The sequence below is a fragment of the Eurosta solidaginis genome, chromosome 3 (genome assembly GCF_040869045.1).
Source record: "Eurosta solidaginis isolate ZX-2024a chromosome 3, ASM4086904v1, whole genome shotgun sequence".
In the NCBI taxonomy this organism is placed as follows: Eukaryota; Metazoa; Arthropoda; class Insecta; order Diptera; family Tephritidae; genus Eurosta; species Eurosta solidaginis.
In genome coordinates, this window is record NC_090321.1 from 59,234,823 (window position 1) to 59,258,453 (window position 23,631).

The following is a 23,631-nucleotide window of genomic DNA, read 5'->3' on the forward strand; positions in this document are numbered from 1 at the left end:
GCTTGCAAAACTTTTAAATTATCTTCTTTTAAAAGTGGGAGGTGCCACGCCCAATGTCCAAAATTTTACTAATTTTCTATTCTGCGTCATAAGTTCAACTCACCTACCAAGTTTCATCGCTTTATCCGTCTTTGGTAATGAATTATCGCACTTTTTCGGTTCTTCGAAATTTTCGATATCGAAAAAGTGGGCGTGGTTATAGTCCGATATCATTCATTTTAAACAGCGATCTGAGATTAGTGCCCAGGAACCTACATACCAAATTTCATCAAGATACCTCAAAATTTACTCAAGTTATCGTATTAACGGACATGGCTCAATCAAATTTTTTTCGATACTGGTGATTTTGATATATGGAAGTCTATATCTATCTCGATTCCTTTATACCTGTACAACCAACCGTTATCCAATCAAAGTTAATATACTCTGTGAGCTCTGCTCAACTGAGTATAATAAGAGACGTCACTCGTTGCTTGTAGCCATTTGCTAAATGTTTTCTTCGAGGTAGTCGCTGGTTTTTTTTTTTTTTTTTGGCGAGATGTGCATAAAATGGCTTCTATACATTTTCGTGGGGTATTTGTTTTTAATTCTCTTTCCAAAAATCACAGTTGCATAAGGTGCCTACACGGCATTGATAAATGCGAGACAATTAAAAAAGGTCCCTCTTAAAAAACATTAGGCATCAATTTTTTTAATTTCCAGCGAGTTACTCGCCACTCGTAGCAGACTGGTGGCTCTTATCATATTTATCCTCTTTGTTAGTAGCCCAAGTTTGGTTGCCAAACAAGGGAGTAGAACGGTTTCCAATGTCCTTATAAATGGTTAGTTCTTCTTGGCTAGCTGATTTTCCAAGCTTTAGTAACGGAGCGACTATTGCCAGTTTCCATTATTCGGAACTGTCACAGGACAAAGAAGTTCCAAGTTTGGCATGTTGTAGGCGACATATCATGTCCGTGTTTATGTACGCGTCTGTTGGCTCATAGTCTGGCCATACCAGCTGAAAGATGCATTACATACTGCCAAGAGAAAAACTCCCTACTGACAATTGGGTTGGAGAAGCTATCAATTGCAATCGCAGAAGATGGATACTTTATCGTTGCTGCTTAGTCGGCTTTGACAGGCACTTTACGGTTGACCAGTTTACCGACAACAGCAGAGGGTTTGCAAATCTTAAGATGTTCCGCCGCTTGCGTTCCTCTCCAGCCATCGGACCTGCTCACATAAGGACCTTAATATAGGGTTTTTTTGGGCTTAACTGTCTCACAAAATTACATTCTCCCGCTAACGCTGCTGTTGCCAGCGGGGATACAGAGAGAATACGCCGATTCTATCCCCGGGCCACCCGTGTTGGACATCATCGTTCCGCAAACCAATTATCAACTTCACCTACCCGCAGGGAATCCTAACAGGATGAATGCGTCACTCACATACTTACCAGGCGAAGATCTGACGACCCCAAGTTCCTCGTAAAAGTGCATAGGTGTTACGGGGCGGAATGGCCTGGAAGGTTCAATGTTTTCATGTATGTAAATCGTTTCCGAGATAGTAGGGCTGGTACTTTAATGGTGCTTCTTACCGGAATGTGCCGGGTGTGCTAACAACAACCATGCTGTGCGTCGTCTCGCTTTATTTCTTGTGGTAGCAATTCTGTCCTCCTATCCGTTGGCAAGTCGGAGAGGCCCATATGAGAATTAAAATCGCCATAATTATAAAAGTGAGTAGAGCACAGATATCGACCTATCATAATAAAAAGGTCGTATCTCAGACAAACCTGGCTTGTCTCTGACCGCATTAACCGACGACTGCAAACGTTTATAAACAAGTGTCTGAGAATAGTCTGCCGTATCTTCTGGCCAAGAACAATAAGCAACGCCGATCTACTGTCACTCACAAACAACACCCCAATCTACACTGAAATTAAAAAACGTAATGGGGTTGGATCGGTCACACTCTCCGCAGAGAAGATGACAACGTTGCCAAAATGGCCTTCCAATGGAACCCACAGGGAAGCCGGCGCATGGGGCGCCCTCTACAAACTTGGATGCGTACGATTCTCAATGAGAGCTCTTCCACCGCCACCTGGAATGAAATAAGACGTTTAGCGACTGATAAAAGTCGCTGGAAAGCGTTCGTCTCCGCCCTATGCTCCGACTAGGAGCGATAAGTTGTGCTTCTGGATGGCTATGGTATTAGTTTTAACTTTTGCGATTGTCAACTAGATGTTCAATTATATCTATGAATACAACAACAATCTCAGACATTGTGTTAATAAAGTCGTATCTCAAGTGACCACCGTGGTGTGATGGTACGTGCTCCGCCTGCCACACCGTATGCCCTGGGTTCGCACCCCGGGCAAAGCAACATCAAAATTTTAGAAATAAGGTTTTTCAATTAGAAGAAAATGTTTCTAAGCGGGGTCGCCCCTCGGCAAGCGCTCCGAGTGTATTTCTGCCATGAAAAGCTCTCAGTGAAAACTCATCTGCCTTGCAGATGCCGTTCGGAGTCGGCATAAAACATGTAGTTCCCGTGCGGCCAATTTGTAGGGAAAATCAAGAGGAGCACGACGCAAATTTGAAGAGAAGCTCGGCCTTAGATCTCTTCGGAGGTTATCGCGCCTTACATTAATTTATTTTTTTCATTATCTCAAGAGACCGGTTGAAAAGGTTGTAACTGAAAAAATTAATTTTTTTTTTCCAAAAAGTTTAGAGTTTAACTTTATTTCCTATCTACAATACGCAAAAGACATAAATTGGTGAATCGGAATATATATTTGTGTGTCTTTTATAGTATAGTTTAGTTCAAGCAATTAAACTATATTTAGTTCATATCACTTCTGTATCTTCTCGTATCCACTTTATTAACGACTTTGTTGAGATATAGCCTGGTCTTATTAACAGAATGTCTGTTCTTAACAAAACTTTTAAGTTACGGACATTCTATTACGATCTTCTTTTATTTTTCTTTAATTGGCGCTTCACCGTTTAAACGGTTATGTCCGTCCAACAAGGCGCGCCAGTCGCTTCTCCTCTCTGCCAACTGGCGCCAATTGGTTACACCAAGGCAGTTTAAATCGTTTTCTATTAGGATAGGTCGATATAAAGGCCATAGAAACTGAGACTGCAGGGGAGATGTGGATGCTAATTTTGTCAGGATTGTCATTGTAGTAATTGAAACCATGTTTTTATTTTATTAAAAAACTTTAAATTATATTTTTTAAAACGCCTAAATGTATGCGTCAAATTCGTCTTTATTTTTCACAACAATGAAGATTTTTGAAAATTGAAAAATCAATATTGAAAATTAAAATTTTGATAATACATTTGAAAATTACAAAGTTCAAAGTAACTAAAATACAAAGTTAAATAAAAATAATAAGAACCCTACATTACTCCCCCTTCAAGAAAATTTATCATTAAACAAATTGAATGTAACTCTCTTTTTATGTAAATTCTTTGTGTTGTTTGTGTCTGTTGTTTCAATTATTGCAGGTTTTAATCTATCAATAGGAATAGTTTTAATATTATTATCTATTTCAAGTTTAAAACATTTTTGGTCTTTTTCCACAATTTTGTAAGGTCCTCCATATGGTTGTTGTAATGAATGTTTATTAATAACTCGAACAAATGCAAATTTACAAGTTTGAAGATCTTTTGGAACATAAATTCCAGTATCAGCATCTTTATGATGACTTAAGTTTGATCTAACATTTCGAAAATGTTCACGTAAATTACTTAAAACTTCAGTTGATGAAAAATTTTTAGCTGATGGCAGAACAAGTTCCCCTGGCAAACGTAAATTCTGACCGAAAACCATTTCCGCTGGTGTAGCCGATATATCTTCTTTGTAAATAGATCGCAAACCAAGTAATATGACAGGTAACTCGCCATACCAATTATTTGTGTCCTCTCTAGCTATTATAGTAGTCTTTAATTGTCTATGAAACCTTTCAACCATACCATTTCCTTGAGGGTGATATGCGGATGTTGTAATTTGGTGACTACCAAGTAATTTAGTTAACTCTGAAAACAATTTCGATGTAAATTGGCTACCTTGATCAGTTGTTATCTTTAACGGAACTCCAAACCGAGAAATATATTCTCTAAAAAACTTATTTGCAATTGTAGGTGCTGAAATATCTTTTAATGCATATGCCTCAGGCCAACGGGTAAATCTTTCAATAATCGTTAAAATATAGCGATGTCCTTTTGAAATAGGTAATGGTCCAACTATATCTAAATGGATGTGTTCAAACCTATTCTTAGGAATTTGAATTTTGACAACAGGGGATTTTGTAAGACGATAAACCTTAGATTTTTGACAATTAAGACACCAAATATTAATATCCTTATTCATATTAGGCCAATAATATTTTTTAACTATGAGCCGTCGTGTAGCTCTTGTACCCGGATGTGCTATTCCATATGCAAATCAAAATAATTCCGAAATTTGTGCTACATCTGTCAAACTTCCACAATTTTGGACTAGTTGTCGAGAAGCGTGATTTATACACGCTGAAACACAATTTAGCACCAAAAATATAACTCAAGAGAATACCAAATACGAACACATTATAACAGCACTTCCACAAGACGTAATAGTAACAATTTTAGATTTTATCCAAAACCCTCCCCTCACTAACAAGTTTAGTGAGCTCAAAAAAGTTTTAATAGAAAGACATTCACTTAGCGAAAATTCGAAACTTGATAAAATTTTAAACGATTCTGAGATGGGTGATTGTAATCCATCAGAATTTTATCGTTCATTTATTATATTAGCCGGATCAAATTTTAGTGAAAATATTTTAAAGAAAATTTGGATGCGTAAACTTCCTAAAAATTTGAGTATGATTTTGGCTAGTTCGAGTTCTAATAATATTACCGAATTAACAAAATTAGCAGATAATATTTGGGAAGTGATAAACAAAAATTAAGTATTTTCGGTTAATTTCGGATACAAAAGCACAAAATTCTGTTGTTGAAAACTTGGTTAAAACCACCTCTTTGATGAGTGAAAATTTTCAGAAACTTTCTTTGGAGTTAGGTGAAACTAAAACAGAAATGTATCGGAATTAATCTAGATCGCGTTCCAATTCTAGGAACAATTTTAGCAAATACAAAGTTAAATAAAAATAATAAGAACCCTACAGTCATCATCTGCGGGAGGCGGACGAGGCTATAATAAAGTGATAACAGATACTATCTAGAACCAATTGTATTGGGAATATAAGACTGTTCCCAAAGGATAGGTACAAATAATACTCAAAAACAAGCAGTAATACTAAAGCAAATTTATTGAATTCAATAAATTCTTGACATGCCAGCAGCACATAGTGTTTTAGGTTCATAAAACTTGTCTCTTGAAGTTCTTAATAATTTAATTATATAATGGTATAACATATATTTTAAGGTAGAAATAGTATATTAAATAAAAATTTAAAATACCGCCGTAATATGCTCAATTTCTAGTAGGTCGGCTAATATTTCCTCTGTACGTGTACCAATCTTTTTTGCTACTTCATTTTTTTCCGCGGTAGACATCATAGTATACGACCAAATCAAATCGCCATCGAGTATGCAACGAGAAGGGTTTAATGAAAGTTTCTTAGAACATTTCACCGTACGAAATTCCTTCGGATTCAAACCACCCAAATGCTCCTGATATGAGAATAAAACATTTTGTAACATCAAAAAGCGACGATACACTTTTTCAGGCAATGGCAGACAATAGCCTAATGCGCCATCTAATGTGCCAAAAAAGACGAGATGCTTGTTTTCATAGATGAATGTTTGCCGCTGAAATAACCCACGTTGATGACATTGCACACGAAACATTGTATTCACCGCTTGACCAAGATGATAGTCAGCCTTGCGTATCAATTTTTGACCACCAATCGACTCACGTGACTCTGGTTGATACATATAGACTATAAAATTCTTATCGGCATCTGTCACGAGGAAACCCAAATTATTATTATCCACCATGAATTCAATGCTGTAGACTTGAAGGTGGCTGAAGTCGCGCGAAGCAAGGGACAGCGTGCGGAATTCCTCTTGAAAGCGTAACAAACTTACAGATTTATAAACATCAGCAATGAGTATGAGAGATTTCACCGATATTATTTGATGCACATATATGTTAGTATCGATGAAGGCAACGCCACTGAGATCATCATCTTGTAGTTGCCATAGATAGATCTTCTGACCAAGCGCAGTGACTAAAAAGCCGAGTACATCGGAAATCGCAGAGACCGGACCTTTTTGCTCTTTTTTGAGTAATTCTTTTAATTTGAATTTTGTTAATGGTTTGCCTGGTTCTGGCACTACCTCTATGATATCGTACAAGTGAATATTGCCACGTGATGTTATATCTTCGCTATAATTAAAATTTGTACCAATGCAAAGATATTCCTTGAGTCCAGAACGTGTACCTTCATACGAGAGTTTAACGATTTGGAAAGCGGTTACATGTTCCCACTCTTCAAATTGTATTGAAGCATCTGGCACTATTTCCCATGTTTCCGGGCTCACAAGCACCATAGAAAATTTCGAAGTATTCGGATAAATAAAACGTTCACCCTTATTTTCCTCAGTCAGCTCTTTATCCTCACCATTGAAACGATAATATTTGTTACTAGCTTCTTCCAATTGCGTTATCAAACAATATACACGATTCTCGCGATGGTAAACGATTTGACGTGGCGTACAACGGAGTGGCACCTTGCGTACGGGCCATATTGAATCATATGTTAGATAAGTGGGCAAAACGGAGATTTTTAATTCGGCTGTATGATCGAAATACAAAAATCCATTAGGGCAATTAACATTATTGAAGGGGGCAAAGCTACGCACAATGCCGTGTCCGTAGAATTTATGAATGCGCAGTTCACCTTTGGGGGTGAGAAAGAGAAAATGTGGATTAACGCCACAAACCATTAAGCCATTGTGGCCACTTATATTAGCAAAATAGCGCAGTTTCGAAACATAACGTTCGTTTAAATTGTACGATTCCAACTCATTTTCCAAATCATCGACTTCCATTTTCGTGGGTAACACATCTAGCATATTGAGCGTATCCAGTTTGCGAAAACGTAATTTCAAATGTCCTTTTGGATAGCGAAATACTTGATAAATAAGTAATTCTAAGCGCGTGCGTATTAAGAGTAAAGGACGCATGCCTTGATTACCCAATCCCACCATGGTGATTTCCAAAGCCAATGGTGAATTCGCATGTTGTGGCATACAATTTAAAAGTATACCAGCTTTACTATTCTCCTGATTGTTAAATGGCACTGGCACAAACTCCATTGAATCGCTTAACACCATACCGCCATTACCAACATCATTCACCAAATACATAAGTTTCATATCGGGCATTGAATAAACTTCTAAAGTGCCCGATTCACGCGCAGTTATCAGCCAATAACTGGGTTTGACTTGCGGCAACAAACGACGCCACCAATCCGTGTTACGTTGTCTTGATTGTTTTGCCAAATCAGCCAAACTATTCATTTTGAATGCATTGCCTGCATCGCCGTACAGCAAATCTTCCTCATCTTCAATTTTCATATGCGGTTCCGCTTTCATATAACCCAAACCAGCATATAACGTATTACCGCCGCTACCTGTCAAATTGAGTACATCATCAGATTTCGCCGTAAATAGACCCGACAAGTCCTTATAAGCTGAAATAGCAATCACTGGCGGTACGCTGCTTATGGTATTCTTATTAATAGCAAGACGTGGTGTACCTCTAGTTTCACGCAATGCCAATGTTATAACTTGTCCATTTAGCACACGCAAGCAAACATATGGATCGGCAATAGATACCTGTACTACAGGAGAACCTACATCAATGGGTACATTTTGTATGAGGCGTGTACCTTGCAACAGGCGTACATTGCGCGTTGTCGCCTGTATTATAAAACGATTTTGCCCTAGATTACCCACAAAAATAGTTGGTTGATTGCAACTAAAGCCAGTATGCTCGATTTCGTTGATCTCATCGCCAGTTTGCAATACCAAAGATGTTGTACGTTGTGAGAGTATCATAAAATCGTGATGATCATGACGTGCCGACTTCTTACTTGCATCATCATATACAGTCCATACATCCAAACATCCATCGAGCTCGAAGCTGGTAATCACTTGTGGTGTAATGCAATTGACAAAAACGCAGAGAGCGCCATTCTTGCTATGACCGCTAGAAGCTACAACTTCAATTTTGAGTTGACTAAGATTCTCTACATGCGGACGTAAAGTAATGCCGTCCTCTTCGAACTCAACGCGCTCACCAGCGCACATAAAATTAATGGGACCCACATTCAGCAAACTGTCACATACTTCAAATATATACTTGCGTAATTGAACGGACGTTTTCGCACCTGTGCCGTATACCTAAAGCATGAAGGAAAATTTAAAAATAAGATGTGATCTCGAAGTCAAACTTTTACTTAACAAATGCTGGCAAAATAATGAACCCATCTTGAGTGAGTAGGTTTTAATATAGTATAGTAGTATAGGACCGCATGCGGAAAGGATTGGCGCTCCATTTAATGATTATTGTAGAAGCTGCGGCAACGAAGAGGAGCCTGAAACTGTTAGGCATCTACTCTGTGAATGTCCAGCGCTCGGTAGAAGAAGGCAACGTTTTATGGGCAACATGTTTCTCGTAGATCTGACTAATTTAGCTGAGGTCAATACACGACGCTTAGTTCGCTTCACAAACTCAACGAAATGATTTGATTAGAAGAGTAGAAACAAACCGTGTGGTTTCACAATTGGCCTATAAAGGCCTAAGTGTGCCGCTCCGATGTGGACGGCAGCCACTTGAACCTAACCTAACCTATAGTAGTAGCTATATAGCAACTAGTGGCCATATAACCGTAGCCCTCACTATCGGGCTTTTTTTATGATTCTCCTGTTAGCCAGATTTGAGCTCATCTGCCACCCGCGGGTGAATACTGCCGATGGTGAAAATGTTTCCCTCGGAACGAAACATCGGTGGGAAGGGATACTTACAATGGATGCAGTCATTTCAGTGCATGTTCAGGCTAGACCAAGTTTACTCATACCAAGTAACTGCGCTATGACTTGCACGCTACATTGGAGGTGCCCCAGCAGATAATTTATAGTCTTGCCCGGTTTTTTTTATTATTCTAACTGCAAAAATACTCTTAGTAGGGCTGATTCCCGCTCATCCACACTTTCCGTTTCTTACTCCAACAATGAAGGATTCATCGGGCAACTCTTGATCTTTCATATGCAAACGTATATCAAATGATTCAAATGAAATTCCTACTTGGCTGGTATCACTTTCAGGCAAGTGACATTTTATGAACAATGCTGATATAGCCGCAAATATCTCATAATTCTCTGGTAAAAAAAAAAAGCCTACTAAGCTGCAGCAGTTACGAAGGTTCGACTTATTTTTACCTAGCCAAAGAGCAATTGGCTCTCACTTGCGTGTTGCCGATGAATCACACTAGGTCAACTTCACACTTGGTTATTAAATTCTAAGCTCATTTTTCGGAACACAGATACCGAAACATGTTTCTACAGACGAAAGATTCGCGACGTAACTCTAATTTTTTATGAGACAAATAACGAGCTTTGCAGATACACTACCCCGTAGATCTAACAGTGACAAGATGCCAATCGACAAGCACTTTTTCATGGCACTATTGACATAATAATTATTAAATCCTTTTTGGTTGTTTTTTAGCAGTGCTTCGCCCCGTCTTTGATTTAACCCGAAGTTCGCTGGCGTTTAGCACTAATATATGTAGTTTTGTAAAGCCATGCTGACGATTGGCAAGACGCTAGTGTGCCGTGAAGCAATGGCTTCAAGTATCTTGGCTAGTGGCGATAGGAGAGATATCAGACAATAAGACTCTCTTTTGTTAGCTGGTTTCCCAGGCTTTAGTAGCGGTACCAACCTGGTCATTTTCCATTTTTCGGGGATGACGAAGGTGGACAAGGACAGGTTGAAGACATGCGCTGGATATTTAAATCCCTTTTTGACAAGTTTTTCAAGTACCGGCATGGCTATGCCGTCTGGGCCTACTGCTTTAGATGGTTTAGCATGATAGATAGCGTTTTCAACCTCTTTGTGATGGTCACCGTTTCGGTTTTCAACCGTAGAACGCATGAAACGAGGCGACGCGGATTCAACGACCTTGCGGAAAGCCCGCTTTTGCTATTGCTGCTGCATCAATAAGGACACTCCGCGAAAGTTTTGGGGAGTGCTATCGATGTACCATGTACGTTCCGATAACAAGCACAGCCAAGGTACCAGGACCATCTCGGGAACGATTTATTATGACCACATGAAACCTTCTTGACCATACCAACCCCCTAGATCCATGACGAAATTGTGTTCGCCAGAGCCTCGGCTGCTAAAAAAACAGGATTCGCCACGGGTAGGTGAGGTTGACAATTGGGTGGGAGAAGCTATAAATTGCGCTGGCAACCCTTTGGAAGGGTTGCGCTACACATCTCCTTGAATATCCCTTACACATGACACACTGGTGCACACGCAGTTAAGCCATTTCTATGGATTGGATTCGAACCTTGCCGGAGCTTGAGAATATGGTGCAGTCCCCCGGTAGTGATCTGATGGGGGATTACAATTTGTGGGAGGGACGTAACAAATTAAATTGGGTTACACTAAAATGAAAGCCCTTAGTCGGGAAAATCCCAAATCGCTCCAGTACATGCCTTGGGAAGCGAATTCAACACCTTGTGCGTGACATTTCACTTACAAAAAATATGGCTTAGACACGTACGCCATAGTTCTACAAGTGACAAGATACACATTTCGCCAAGCACTTTCCTCCAGGGACGGAAAATAATTATTTTTTTTTTCGGAGTCGAAAAAGTCCTGGTCAAAAAATTGTCCTAGGTGAAAATGTTTGAGTTCCCAGGTATCCCTATAGCAATATCATGTCGAATCATGCATCCTTTTTATTTTTCGAACTTTTTCCATAAAAGCCCACTTATAAAAGTAAAATCTGTATTTTTATTTTTTGAGTCCGATAGAACTAGTTACACTCGGACTTTTAAAAATAAAAGTCCGGAAATAAAAGTGAAATCAAGACTTTTATTTTGTAAGGCCGAAATAAAAGTCCCGCTTGATACAAAGAAACGGCTTATCCGAATTAAAAAAAAAAAATTATTTCGGATAAGCCGTTTCTTTGTTATCAAGCGGGACTTTTATTTCGGCCTTAAAAAAATAAGTCTTGATTTAACTTTTATTTCGGGACATTTATTTTTAAAAGTCCGAGTTTAACTAGTTCTATCGGACTCAAAAAATAACAATCCGAAAATAATTTTTATCTTGATCCAAATATATTTAAAGTCCAAAATTAATACTTTTGCAAGGACTTATATTATAAAAGGAATAACAATTTCAGCCCCTACTTTCCTCGGTAGGACCGCTGCTAAAACTATCTTACTACTGCTAAAACTATAGGGTATGTATCAGACTCACCGCCCTTTATTTATTCGCCAAAGCATAAACATCACAACATTTAGCTTATTCGGCAAATGTGTAGCTCAATAAAGAAAAAACAAGGTCCATTCAGCACTCAGTTTTTCCTTTGCTGGCCTTGTAATTGGCGTGTCGAAGTGGTCGGTATGCACGAAAGACAGGCTCTAAGGTGAAAGTAGCCAAGCGTACCGGAGCCAACCTTGATAAATATTTGCCTCTAATACAGAAGAAAAACGAAAATTACTCACCTCTAACTCCTCATCCTCAATTCTCCGAGCCCGCGGCATAGATTCATCGTTAGCTACTGACATTTCATTTGTTTCCACGTCATCCAATGTTATAACTGTACTCTGATCTTCTTCAGTGAAATGCAGCAATAATGAGTTACCTAAGCGTGAACCCAAAAAAAGATATTCTGCTTGGCATACACACATGCAGCTGGTGAGCACGCTAGCCGCCGCCTTATGAAAATGGAAATTGCGGACCGTACGCATAGAATCAACACATAGCGTTAGCACATAAAGTTCTCCACCTTTCAGCGATACAACCAATTTATCAATATCAATAAAAGTAAGAGTGGCTGCGTCTAATGAGATTCGCACTCCATCCTGCGGTTTAAGTGGAAAGCTGGTACTGTGATCAGCAGAGCTATTGAGACTAACACCATATGGTGGCACACTCTGATTCAAATAAATTATGGAGTTTACAGTTGTAACCAAGCAACCACCAATTGGTTTTTGTATTGGAAAAACTTGTAGACAATCGAAAGGTAAACTTTGTACAGTCCAAATAACTGGATGTACACGTTGTTGTATATTCAACGATATAGCTACAAGCACACAAGTGTCGGAACGTACGCAAACACGTCCGGCAAATGTACGCACTGGTTCATAGAGTATTAGTAGCGTTGGTTCATAATAACCGTGAAGAAATTGTAAATCCAGTACGTTATCAATTTTCTCATCCAGCTCACGCAAAGCTATTAAATATGAGGCAAGTATTGGTGTCCGTGCCACCAATGCAGTAGGTGTTTTCTTAATTGGCTTCACATCAGGCAATTCGATTTCATCTAAACTGTTGTCTTTACGAAACGGTAGAACCACCAATTTTTTACCATAGACTAACATAACAGCACAGCGTGAGTCTGGATCCACACGTACCATGGGTACAAAATAACGTCCAGTCCAACCACCACGCACATCTTCTTCCTCAAAAAAGTGCAATGATAACGTTTTCAACGCATATGTATCAGGATCATGTTGTACAACGGATAATTTGGCATCTTTGAAACTAATTAGTAGCGCATCGCGTAGTGAACCTGCGAGCGACACACTTTGCAATGACATTACATTGCCATAAAGTGTGTAAGTGGCTAGACATTCGAGGCGCATTTTCGGTGGCGGACGCAATTCATTGATATTTAACAATTTTTGTCGCTGTACTGCATCCAGGTGTGGAAAAATACGATATACCTTGAGTATATTCGCTCCGGCAACGACGAGATTCTCCTCAGAATTGTTGAAGAAATGACAGCAAATTGCAAACTCCACTCCCGTGGCAGGATGCGCTTGTTTGCATAGTGAAAACATATTGCTTAATAAGCGTGTTTGCTGAAGAATACTATTAAAATATATTTAATAACTGTTTTAATAGACTAATTTGCAAAATATTTAATAATTTTACCAAAACAACCAGCTGCACTTGCTCTACACGGGGAAACAAAACAAATGCCGGGAATAAAGCTACCAGACTGGCATTTTTCTCGATTTAGAAATACTTAAGATAGTGAAAACCCAGTTAAGGGCTAATTTAACTTCCTTAAGGGACAATTCACTTCTAAAAGCTGGAGACATTTGTGCTTTATCGGTAACCGTATCGGTAACCTTTTAACAGCTGATTCGACAAACCTTATGAGAATCAATGCAATCGATTATTGGTGCCGCTAAAGCGCCAAATACACGACACGAACATTTCCGCGAACATTCCGCAATCTTGTTCGCAGCTTTGGCCATACACCATACGAACTTTTGGCCGAACATTAGTTCTCTTTCAGACAGCGATGCATACGGACAACAATTGTGCTGCAGCAATATTGCTGCATAATCGCATAATCATTATTCTTTTTAATTCTATTACAATGATCTTTGCTTTTTACTTGCCACAATGATGGCAAAGATTTATACATTTCAATAAATTCACTCAGAAATTTTTTATTGTCCATTTTACTTTTCCGCGCACGTCTGTTCCGTTCACAAATTGCTACGATTATGAGCTATTTCGCCATACACGCACGAACAGTTCGCGCAAATGTTCGCCAAAAATTAAAATATTTTGATTTTTGGCGAAAATTTGCGCGAACTGGCAAACACCACCATACACGACAGAAAAGGTCGCAGAAACATGACATAACGGGAATGTTCGCGGAAATGTTCGTGTCGTGTATTTGGCGCTTAAGGTCGTAACCGTATCGTAGCCAACCAATTGGGTTTTGGTTTACCGTCGTAACGATAAACAGCTGATTACGTTAGGGATACGGATACAGCGATACGACATTCGGCACCAATGACTCCAGCTTTAAACCTAAAGCCATAGTCGTAACCATACCCATATCCATAACCATCTCCAATGTGATCGATAAATGGCGCCTTAACCTAAAAATCGTCTCTTAATCATAACGTATCCAAAACAAAGAATAAAATCTACCAAAAGTTATTAAATTCACCAACTCAAATAAATTTAGGTTATGGATATGGCGAGTAACCAAAAACCAATTGGTTGGATATGGTATGGTTATGGCATTAGCGTTATGGTATGGCACCATTAATCGATTACATTGATTTCCATAAGGCAGGTTCGATCAGCTGTTTTATCTGGTTAAGGTTTTATGGTTATAAGTCACCATTAATTGGCCCTTTATACCTGCCGTCCTGCCATAACCATATCCCATTAGTTTTTGGTGTTTCGCCACATCCATAACCTATAATTATTTCATTTGGTAAATTCATAAATTTTGTGGATATTTTATTTTGTGTTTTGGATAAGTTTAGTCTAAAAGACTTTTTTTGTGGTATATGTTTGTAATTTTCCTGCTGCATTAATTACTTAAATGTTTATTCACATATTAATTGACTTATAAAATCTTTCATTGAAGGCTTATAGCATATCATAAGCTGCAGACATTGGTGCTTTATCGGTAACCGTATCGGTAACCTTATAACAGCTGATTCGACCAACCTTATGGGAATCAATGCAATCGATTATGCCGCTAAGGTAGTAACCGTATCGTAGCCAACCAATTGGTTTTTAGTTTACCGTCGTTACGGTAAACAGCTGATTACGTTATGGATACGACTACAGCGATACGACATATGGCACCAACGACTCCCGCTTTAGCATATTAAGTATAGGTTGCATATCTGAAATATTTGATTTTACTTAAATCTTATTCGTTTCGAGATTTAGAAACCCCATATCTCCACTTAGAGCTTTGTTTGAAATTTAGGAAACTGAAAAGATATAAAGTTAAATCTTGCAAGTTTCGTCATATAAAATTAAATCTCGAGGAGAAGAAGATTTAAGTTAAATCTTCAATCATTACAATAATTCAGGTATGTCAACCTAAAATTCATGTATCATCAAAGAGAATAGATATTCTATTCTCTTTGTTATTATCTGATGACGATTCCAATGCCTCAAAACACGCTTGGGTCGCCTCAAAGCGATAAAAGCGGCATGACGTTTCATTGTTATTTTATGGCGATGTCAAAACGTCGAAGCAACGCGACCAAAGCGTTTATGAAAATCCGGAATGGCTACACTATTTTTAATGCATAGTTTGAACTGACCGGTCAATAAAGAACTCACATACACTGAAAGTGCCCATAGTGTTACCAGAATTTGCTTTTTATTTAATATATAGCTGTGTTTGTTTTTACATTTATATACATATACGCTTAAATTTTATATGAACTGCTAAGTGTTAAACTTTATCTACACTTCTAAAAATCTACACTAAAAAATTAGTACTCCTAAATTTCAATACGCATTATACTCAGATGCAACTAAAATGTATGTCTATGTTTTACCTCTACACTACCTCTACAAATGGTGTGTGTCCAATAATCACCGCAACCGATTCAGCTATAGGTTATACACTATGCCCAACAGAAGTGTGTGTCTCCACTTTTCCGTACAACCCGTTCTGTAGCTAATTATTTAACCACTGCCGCTAGATGGGTCTCCTAAACATAATCTAAGTGAGGATAAAAGTTTTTTTTTTTATCCGCAAACGTAGATGTATATACATGTAAAAAATTCGTTCTAGTTCACTTTTGTTCGATATATGGTTGCTGGCAGCCCTCCTTATAGTAACAGTATGGCATCATTACTTTTGAGCGCGCACGTTTTTGGGTTTGTTTTGATACGCAAATTGACAGTTCTCTCATCGAAATTCCTTTTGTCAAAGCACGTTACTGTCTGGAGGAATTATTACCGCATATACCAGGAATAGTTTAATAGTAACTTATAATGGAAACCGAAAACATTGCAGTTACGCTGGATCAATACAAAAAGCGCCCAAAGAAAAAGAAGAAGAACAAATTTCTGAGTAATGCAAAGGGCTTTGCCAAGCAGGGAATTTATGGACGTGGTACACGCATCGACGATGATCAATACAATTACTTTATCAACATATTGGACGCCATGAAAAATGGGTTTGAGGACGCTGAAGAAAAAGGTACGCATTTTTAGTAAAATTATTAAACTATATATAAAGAACGAGTAATTTTAGTTACCATGGCTAATAATGTGTTAGAGCAAACAATCGATCAAGAAGTTCATTTGGCTTCAAATCAAATTGTGTGCAAAGTACTAGAGACACTCATAGGTTTTGTGAATGCCGCAAATCTGGAGCGTTACTTCACAGCCTTCGCTGACAATTTTCGGCCCATTTGCTCGGATCGTTTCGCTTCACACGTTCTTCAGAAAATGGTAGAGATAGCATTTTTGCGGGCACTGGGAAAAAATAAATTGCGAAATGATGTTAATAGAGAAAAAAACACAGCTGGTAGCAAAGATGAGCCGCTGGTAAAACGGGCTAAAACCGATGGAAAAACAATCAGTGAAGAGCTATATAATCTTGAGACTGAATTTAACGAAGAACATCGTTATAATTGCAGTCAATTTGTATTGCGCGTAAGTAAATTTTTACTTAATAATTTGGAGGATTTTGTGTGGGACTCATGCGCTAGTCATATAATGCGTACAAGTATATTGAGCTTAGCCGGGGTACATGTGGCGAAAGGGGCATTCGAAAAGCGTGGTGCCGATATGGCGAAAAATCAAAAATTATACACAGTGCCTGAGGAATGGGTGGAAGTATTGAAAGAGTTCCCGCAACGTTTGGAAATGTGGCCACAATTTTCTGACTTTCCCTATCAAGAACACTCTTCAGCATTGCTCGGTGTAATATGCATTTCCTTACGAGCCACTAACAAACAGCTTTTGAAACATTTTGGCAAGAAAATCTTAATGGATTCATTTCTTAAAGTGGAACAAAACGAAGATGAGAAGGAAAAGAAGATTGAAATATTAGATGATAATGATGAAACAACAGAGAATCTAGTGGCTGAGGCTGCAGGAAGAGAGGGAGAGAAAATAGAAAAAGCGTCACGAACTAATATTCGGCTACCACAAGTATTCGAGTATCAGTCTGCTGTCATTTTGCTGGAAACTCTGCTTACAGTAGCTGGACCAAAACTATTTACACAACTCTATGCTATGCTCTTCGCTGGGCGCATAGCGCTACTTGCACGCGAACAATTAACAAATTTTTTAGTGCAAAAACTTTTGCTAAATATTAAAGAAAAAGATGATTTTGAAAACGTTTTCACTGAATTGTTTAACAACATAGAAGATCTATTGAAAATCGGTCACACTGGTGTAGTAGAAGCACTCACCGCGGCTTGTCTGCGCCTCGGCACCAAACAAGCCCAATGCATTGTAGCACTACAAACTTCCCTCCATACGCCTGCGAGCGATAAGCAAAAAGCTAAAAGCTTTTTCTATTGCCTTACTAAACTGAAACCTTATGAGGTAGCACAAAATGACAATAGTGGTTTCGTACATCTACATGGCTCATTGATAGTGCAACACATTTTAAACTTTAATAAACCCATATTTTTGGTTAATTGTATATTAGAAACTCCTGCCGAGCAATTAGTTCCCATTTTTAATACGCCAAATGGTTCGCATATAGTCGACGCATTCTTACAAAGTAAATACATTGGCGAAAAATCACGTGAAAAATTCATACGTTACATGGAAGGTTTTTATGTTGATTTGGCCATTACTAAGTTTGGTTCACGTGTAGTTGATAGCTGTTATGCTGCCGCGCAGGAATCACTGAAGGCACGTATCGTTAAGGAGTTGGCGGATAAGGTTAATATGCTGAAGGGTTCACCGTTTGGTAATTTATTGTATAGTAAATTTCGTATTGAAACTTACAAACTTTCAGCTACACAATGGATGGCTAGTTTGCATGTAAATAAAAAGCAAAAGGTTGATAAGTTATTTAAGGATATTATTAACTAACTTTTAATAAAAAATAAAAACGTTAAAAAATATATGAAATGTACATTTTTTAGAGCGTTTCATAGCGGCTTTGGTAGATCATACTATTAGAAAAATAAATTAAGGACTACTATTCTGTTTTTGATCTTTCTGAAATACATTTGGTAATTTTGAAAAATGTTACCGTTCTCTGAATTCATTCCATGGTTCAACTATATGGTTGGCTCATCTGTACAGCAACAACATACCAAGGCGAATTCATTACAGGTGGTGTTATCCCATCAGTTGATCGCTTCTTGATAATTTTCCATACAACGCCTTGTACTACAACATGTCAGTTAATCGAAATCAATGAAAATTTTCTTTTGACTTGACATTCTTCCGCACGGCGAATTGGTTGAATTCGCTTTGCCACCACCTAGTATAGATTCGACTTGCAACATACTTTTGCTCAGGTTATCGATGGCGAGTACCGAAGAAGATTTAATGATGGGCTGTACTAGCTATACGCAGACATCAACATAGTTTAGCGAATTAAAACGTAGCGGCTGCGCTGGCCAGACCATGTCATGCGAATGAAAGATGATGATCCGGCCAAGAAAGTGTTTCTATCGGAACCCGCCTATGGAAGCAGAGGTAGAGGGCGGCCCCCACTCCGTTGGAAGGACCAGGTGGAAAACAATTTAAACTACCTTGGTGCGACCAATTGGCGCCGGTTTAGACGGTTAAGCGCCAATTAAGTAAGTAAATAGAAGCTTGTTCTTGGAAAAGGTTTTTTCTTAAATTTAGTTTAAATATAATTTCTTTTTAATTTTTAGTAGGATAAAATATTGTTTAAGTTAGTTATGTAATCTTAACTTAGGTATTTGTAACGTTTCTCATCCTATCCATTTCTTTTAATGCATCAACATTACAAGGTTTCTTCGAAGTCAACTTTGAACAGTCGAGTTCTTCTATTCGAGTGTTAACTAACTTAAAAACATATTTTATTGTGACTTTGCCTATGTCGCGTTCAGTTTGCAACTACTCATTGCAGATCTCTGCTCTGTTCCATCGCCAAAAACCTGTAAAACAAAATCAATTGCGCAGAAAAGTATTCAACAAAAAGTATGCAACATTTAGCGATAACAGCCTAAAGCTGTAGTCATAGGTGCCGTTTGTCGTATCGCTGTAGTCGTATCCCTAACGTAATCAGCTGTTTATCGTTACGACGGTAAACGAAAAACCAGTTGGTTGGCTACGATACGGTTACGACCTTAGCGGCACCAATAATCGATTGCATTGATTCTCATAAGCTTGGTTGTTGTTGTGCCTTCTGATTATTGTTGTCGAGATAATTATGCGTCTTTTGACACCTCTCGATATTTTTTGACGTGTATTAGCAGTGTCATGTTGTCGTAAAGAATTACCTATACTTTTTATAGCAACATTTCCAACGACAAATACACAAAACTAATTCACTTTATATATTTCATTTTACTAATTTACATTCAAACCAACATTTAATTAGCTTCACAATATGTCTGTTTAGCTTTTAGTTTATAACATCATTATTTTTTAAACGAATCGAGATGTAACGAGATGCTGTTTGCAGTGTGAAGTAACTTGAAGTGCTGTAAATGAGCTTCTACCAAACAAGTGCTGCTGGTGCCGTATTGCGAAACAGTGTGTCAGCGGTAGTATCCACCATCGATCTGCGCACAGAGTAACCCAGCCTTAGTTTGGTGTATAAACAAAATAGCTGTGGTGTAAACAAAATTAGATGAAATGGATAATAAAGGTAAATATATAAAAATATGATAAAAATATAACCAGCTTATGCATTTTTATTTAAAATCTCCCTCACATCAATAGAAAATCCCAAGAAAACCGCACCGGCCAAGCATAATTTGAAGAATTCTGATTCTGGTGTAGATGAACCGCTTTTTCCTGTAGCGCCAGGCAAATCTCGGCCAGATTATGGCACCAACAATACCGTAGAACTTTTGGAACGCATTCCCAATGTGGTAGTCAATTTAAAATTAGACGATGTGTTAACCGCAGTAAAGGATGTGGACAATTTGTGTGACCATCCTCGTTGTAAAACCAATACAAAACTAATGGGACAAGATTGTCAGTTGTGTAATAAACGATTTTGTTTCAAACATGGACTACCGGAAGTGCATGGGTGTGGCGAAGCCGCAAAGCGCGAAGAAAGGGTTAAATTCCTACATCCTAAATCAGCAAAGACAGTGCATGCCGAAGCTGATCTGGCGCAAGCTAGGAAAAAACTTGAGGCAAAATTGAAGGATATGCAAGTTGGCCGCATGCAAAAAGTGAGTGGTGGGCCGGCGATTGGAACGAAAGGTGGGAAGGGTGGTGCTGGTGGCAGTGGAGCAGGTGACGGAAAAGGTGTTAGGCGGAAGAAAGGAAAATGAAGAAAATTTTCACTTGGGGGAAGTGGTCAATAACGAAAGTTATTGCATTACTAAACCATTAGTAAACAGATTTAAAAAATTATTATAGTTGGATTCCGAATTAAAATATTAAAAGATTAGTATTAAAATTGGATTTGCATTGAATTGTTGTTGTTGTTGTAGCAATGCTTCGCCCCACCTAACAGCCGCGACCGATCACAAATTGTCATCAATATCCTCTAACGGGAGTCCAAGGAAACTTGCTGTTTCAACAGGGGTGGACCATAAGGAGAGGGGTGTTAGAGGCGTTGGTTCCACATTACAATTAAAGAGATGGTTGGTGTCATGTGGGGACACATTGCAAGCGGAGCATACATTTTGTATGTCGGGGTTGATTCTGGATAGGTAAGAGTTTAACCTGTTACAGTATCCAGAACGAAGTTGAGCAAGAGTGACACGCGTTTCCCTGGGGAGTATGCGTTCCTCTTCCGTGAGTTTTGGATACTGTTCTTTGAGTATTGGATTCACCGGGCAATTCCCGGCATAAAGGTCCGATGCCTGTTTATGAAGTTCACCAAGGACCTGCTTGTGTTTTTCGCTTCATACGGCTGGGTTCTCAGGTGCCGTGTTTCCTCAGGTTTCTGGGTATTCAACAGGAACTGTTTGATCAGCATCTCATTTCTCTCCCTGATGGAGAGTATTCTCGCCTCATTATGCAGATGGTGTTCTGGGGACATAAGAAGACAGCCCGTGGCAATTCTGAGAGCAGTATTTTGGTAGGCCTGTAGCTTCTTCCAGTAGTTAATTTTTAAGGTTGGCGACCATATGGGTGACGCGTAGCACGCAATCGGCTGGCTAATTGCTTTATATGTAGTCATGAGCGTTTCTTTATCTTTTCCCCAGGTACTGCCAGCGAGGGATTTAGGGATTTTGTTACGGCTCTGAATTCTCGGAACAATTGCGACTGCGTGCTCACCAAAATGTAGATCCTGATCAAACGTCACACCCAAGATTTTGGGGTGTAGGACAGTCGGTAGCGTAGTGCCATCGACGTGGATGTTCAAAATGGTCGACATTTGGGGCGTCCATGTTGTAAATAAGGTCGCGGAAGATTTGGTCTGTGATAATGCCAGGTTTCGCGAGGCGAAAAAACTGGAGAGATCAGGGAGGTACCCGTTTATTTTATTGCATAGCGCATCGATCTTTGGGCCTGGGCCTGTGGCCTTTATTGTGCAGTCATCGGCGTAGGAAACGATTGTGACTCCTTCCGGTGGTGAAGGTAGCTTAGATATGTAGAAATTAAACAAAAGTGGGGATAGGACACCACCCTGTGGCACCCCTTGTTTAATTCTCCTTGGTTTTGATGTTTCGTTTCTAAATTGCACCGATGCCTGCCGACCAGCCAGATAATTTGCAGTCCACCTTTTAACACATGGGGGAAGGGTAGACCCTTCCAGGTCTTGCAGTAACGAGACATGGTTGACCGTATCAAAAGCTTTTGATAGGTCTAGCGCTACGAGTACTGTTCTATGGTGGGGGTCTTGATTTAAACCTCAATTTATCTGTGTGCTAATGGCATTTAGCGCGGTGGTAGTGCTATGGAGTTTCCTGAAGCCATGCTGATGAGGGGCTAACTGTAAATTTGCTTGGAAATAAGGGAGCAAAATGGCTTCAAGCGTCTTTGCCACTGGCGATAGGAGAGATATCGGACGATACGACTCACCTATGTTAGGTGGTTTCCCAGGCTTTAGTAGCGGGACCACCTTGGCCATTTTCCATTTCTCGGGTATGACAAAGGTGGAAAGAGACAGGTTGAAGACATGCGCTAAATATTTGAAACCCTCTTTCCCTAGGCTTTTAAGCATCGGCATGGCTATGCCGTCTGGGCCCACTGCTTTGGATGGTTTAGCACGACCAATGGCGTCCTCAACCTCTTTAGCGGTGATGGTGATTGGTGACGCGCTGAATTTGTGTTTATGTGCGTGTCTATTGGCTCTCCGTCTATCTTTGTCGACCGTAGGATGCATTATATACTGTCGGCAGGAAGCACTCGCGCATTTTTTCGCATCCGACAGCACTTTGTCGCCAAAGGCGATGGAAATTTTGTCTTTGTGCTTAGTCGGATTCGATAGGGACTTTACGGTGGTCCAAAGTTTACCCACACCGGTAGAGAGGTTACAACCTCTTAGGTGCTCCTCCCATTTCGCCCGCTTGTGTTCATCTACAAGCAATCTGATGCGTTGGTTTATATCCCTTATTTGGGGGTCGCCTGGATCAAACTGTCTTATAAGGTCACGTTCTCTCGCTAAGTTTGCAGCCTCCGCCGGGAAGTTGGCCGGATTTTGGGAATTCTCCCGGCGGGAATGGAAAGTGCCGAGGCGGATTCAATGACCTTACGGAAGGCACGCTCCCCTTGGCGGGCATCAGTCGGGATAGGGAGGACAGCAAAGCGGTTGTCTATAAAGGATTTATATTCTTCCCACTTTCCTTTTTTGAAGTTTATGAAAGTGCCGTTTTTCAGTGACGATGAAGTCGGCGGTACGCTCGAGCGAAATAAGTATGGGCAGGTGGTCGGATGCCAATGTTACCATCGGCTGCCAGTTGACGCAGTTTACGAGTTCTGCGCTCACGATTGAGATATCTGGCGAGCTGTGACAGCTTCCTACCATACGTGTGGGGGCGTCTCCGTTTATTGTGCAGAACGTCGTTTCTTCTATTTGATCCGCCAACATCTCACCCCTACTGTCCGCCCGCAAGTTTGAATGCCATAGATCATGATGGGCATTGAAATCGCCTAAGATAATGTGATTATTGCCAGTGAGTAAGGCCCTGATATTAGGGCGGTATCCACTGGGGCAACAGGTGGCAGGAGGGATGTAGATGTTGATGATTTCTAGGTTTGCATCGCCTGACCGGACAGATAGACATTGACGTTCTAAAACATTGTCCCTGCGGTCGATGCCAGGATCAAATATATAATATTGCACAGAGTGGTGTATGATAAACGCGAGGCCGCCTCCATTTCCGCTCTCGCGGTCTTTCCTGTGGGCATTATACCCAGAGCAGGTCTGCAATGCAGATCTTGCTGTGGGTTTAGTCTCTTGAATCGCAGCAATGCGGATGTTGTGCCGCTTCATGAAATCGACTATCTCCGTAATCTTTCCAGTTAGTCCATTAC

At 39.6% G+C, this 23,631-nt stretch overlaps 3 protein-coding genes across 3 annotated transcripts; 2 read left to right on the forward strand and 1 right to left on the reverse strand.

Moving 5' to 3' along the window:
- Nucleotides 1-5,267: 5,267 nt before the first annotated feature.
- Cpsf160 (cleavage and polyadenylation specificity factor subunit 1) lies at nucleotides 5,268-13,315 on the reverse strand. The gene is made up of 3 exons (XM_067771884.1): nucleotides 13,171-13,315; nucleotides 11,736-13,107; nucleotides 5,268-8,393 (listed from the first exon to the last, which is right to left on the reverse strand). Exons 2-3 carry the CDS (start codon nucleotides 13,074-13,076, stop codon nucleotides 5,433-5,435), a joined length of 4,302 nt encoding a protein of 1,433 aa, XP_067627985.1. The 5' UTR covers nucleotides 13,077-13,107; nucleotides 13,171-13,315; the 3' UTR covers nucleotides 5,268-5,432.
- Nucleotides 13,316-15,927: 2,612 nt separating this feature from the next.
- LOC137246391 (nucleolar protein 9) lies at nucleotides 15,928-18,117 on the forward strand. Its single transcript, XM_067777482.1, has 2 exons — nucleotides 15,928-16,222; nucleotides 16,277-18,117. The coding sequence occupies exons 1-2, from the start codon at nucleotides 16,015-16,017 to the stop codon at nucleotides 18,076-18,078; spliced, it is 2,010 nt and encodes a 669-aa protein (XP_067633583.1). The 5' UTR covers nucleotides 15,928-16,014; the 3' UTR covers nucleotides 18,079-18,117.
- Nucleotides 18,118-19,481: 1,364 nt separating this feature from the next.
- LOC137246392 (DNA-binding protein SMUBP-2) lies at nucleotides 19,482-20,607 on the forward strand. The gene is made up of 2 exons (XM_067777484.1): nucleotides 19,482-19,837; nucleotides 19,912-20,607. Exons 1-2 carry the CDS (start codon nucleotides 19,825-19,827, stop codon nucleotides 20,472-20,474), a joined length of 576 nt encoding a protein of 191 aa, XP_067633585.1. The 5' UTR covers nucleotides 19,482-19,824; the 3' UTR covers nucleotides 20,475-20,607.
- The last annotated feature ends 3,024 nt before the right edge of the window (nucleotides 20,608-23,631 follow it).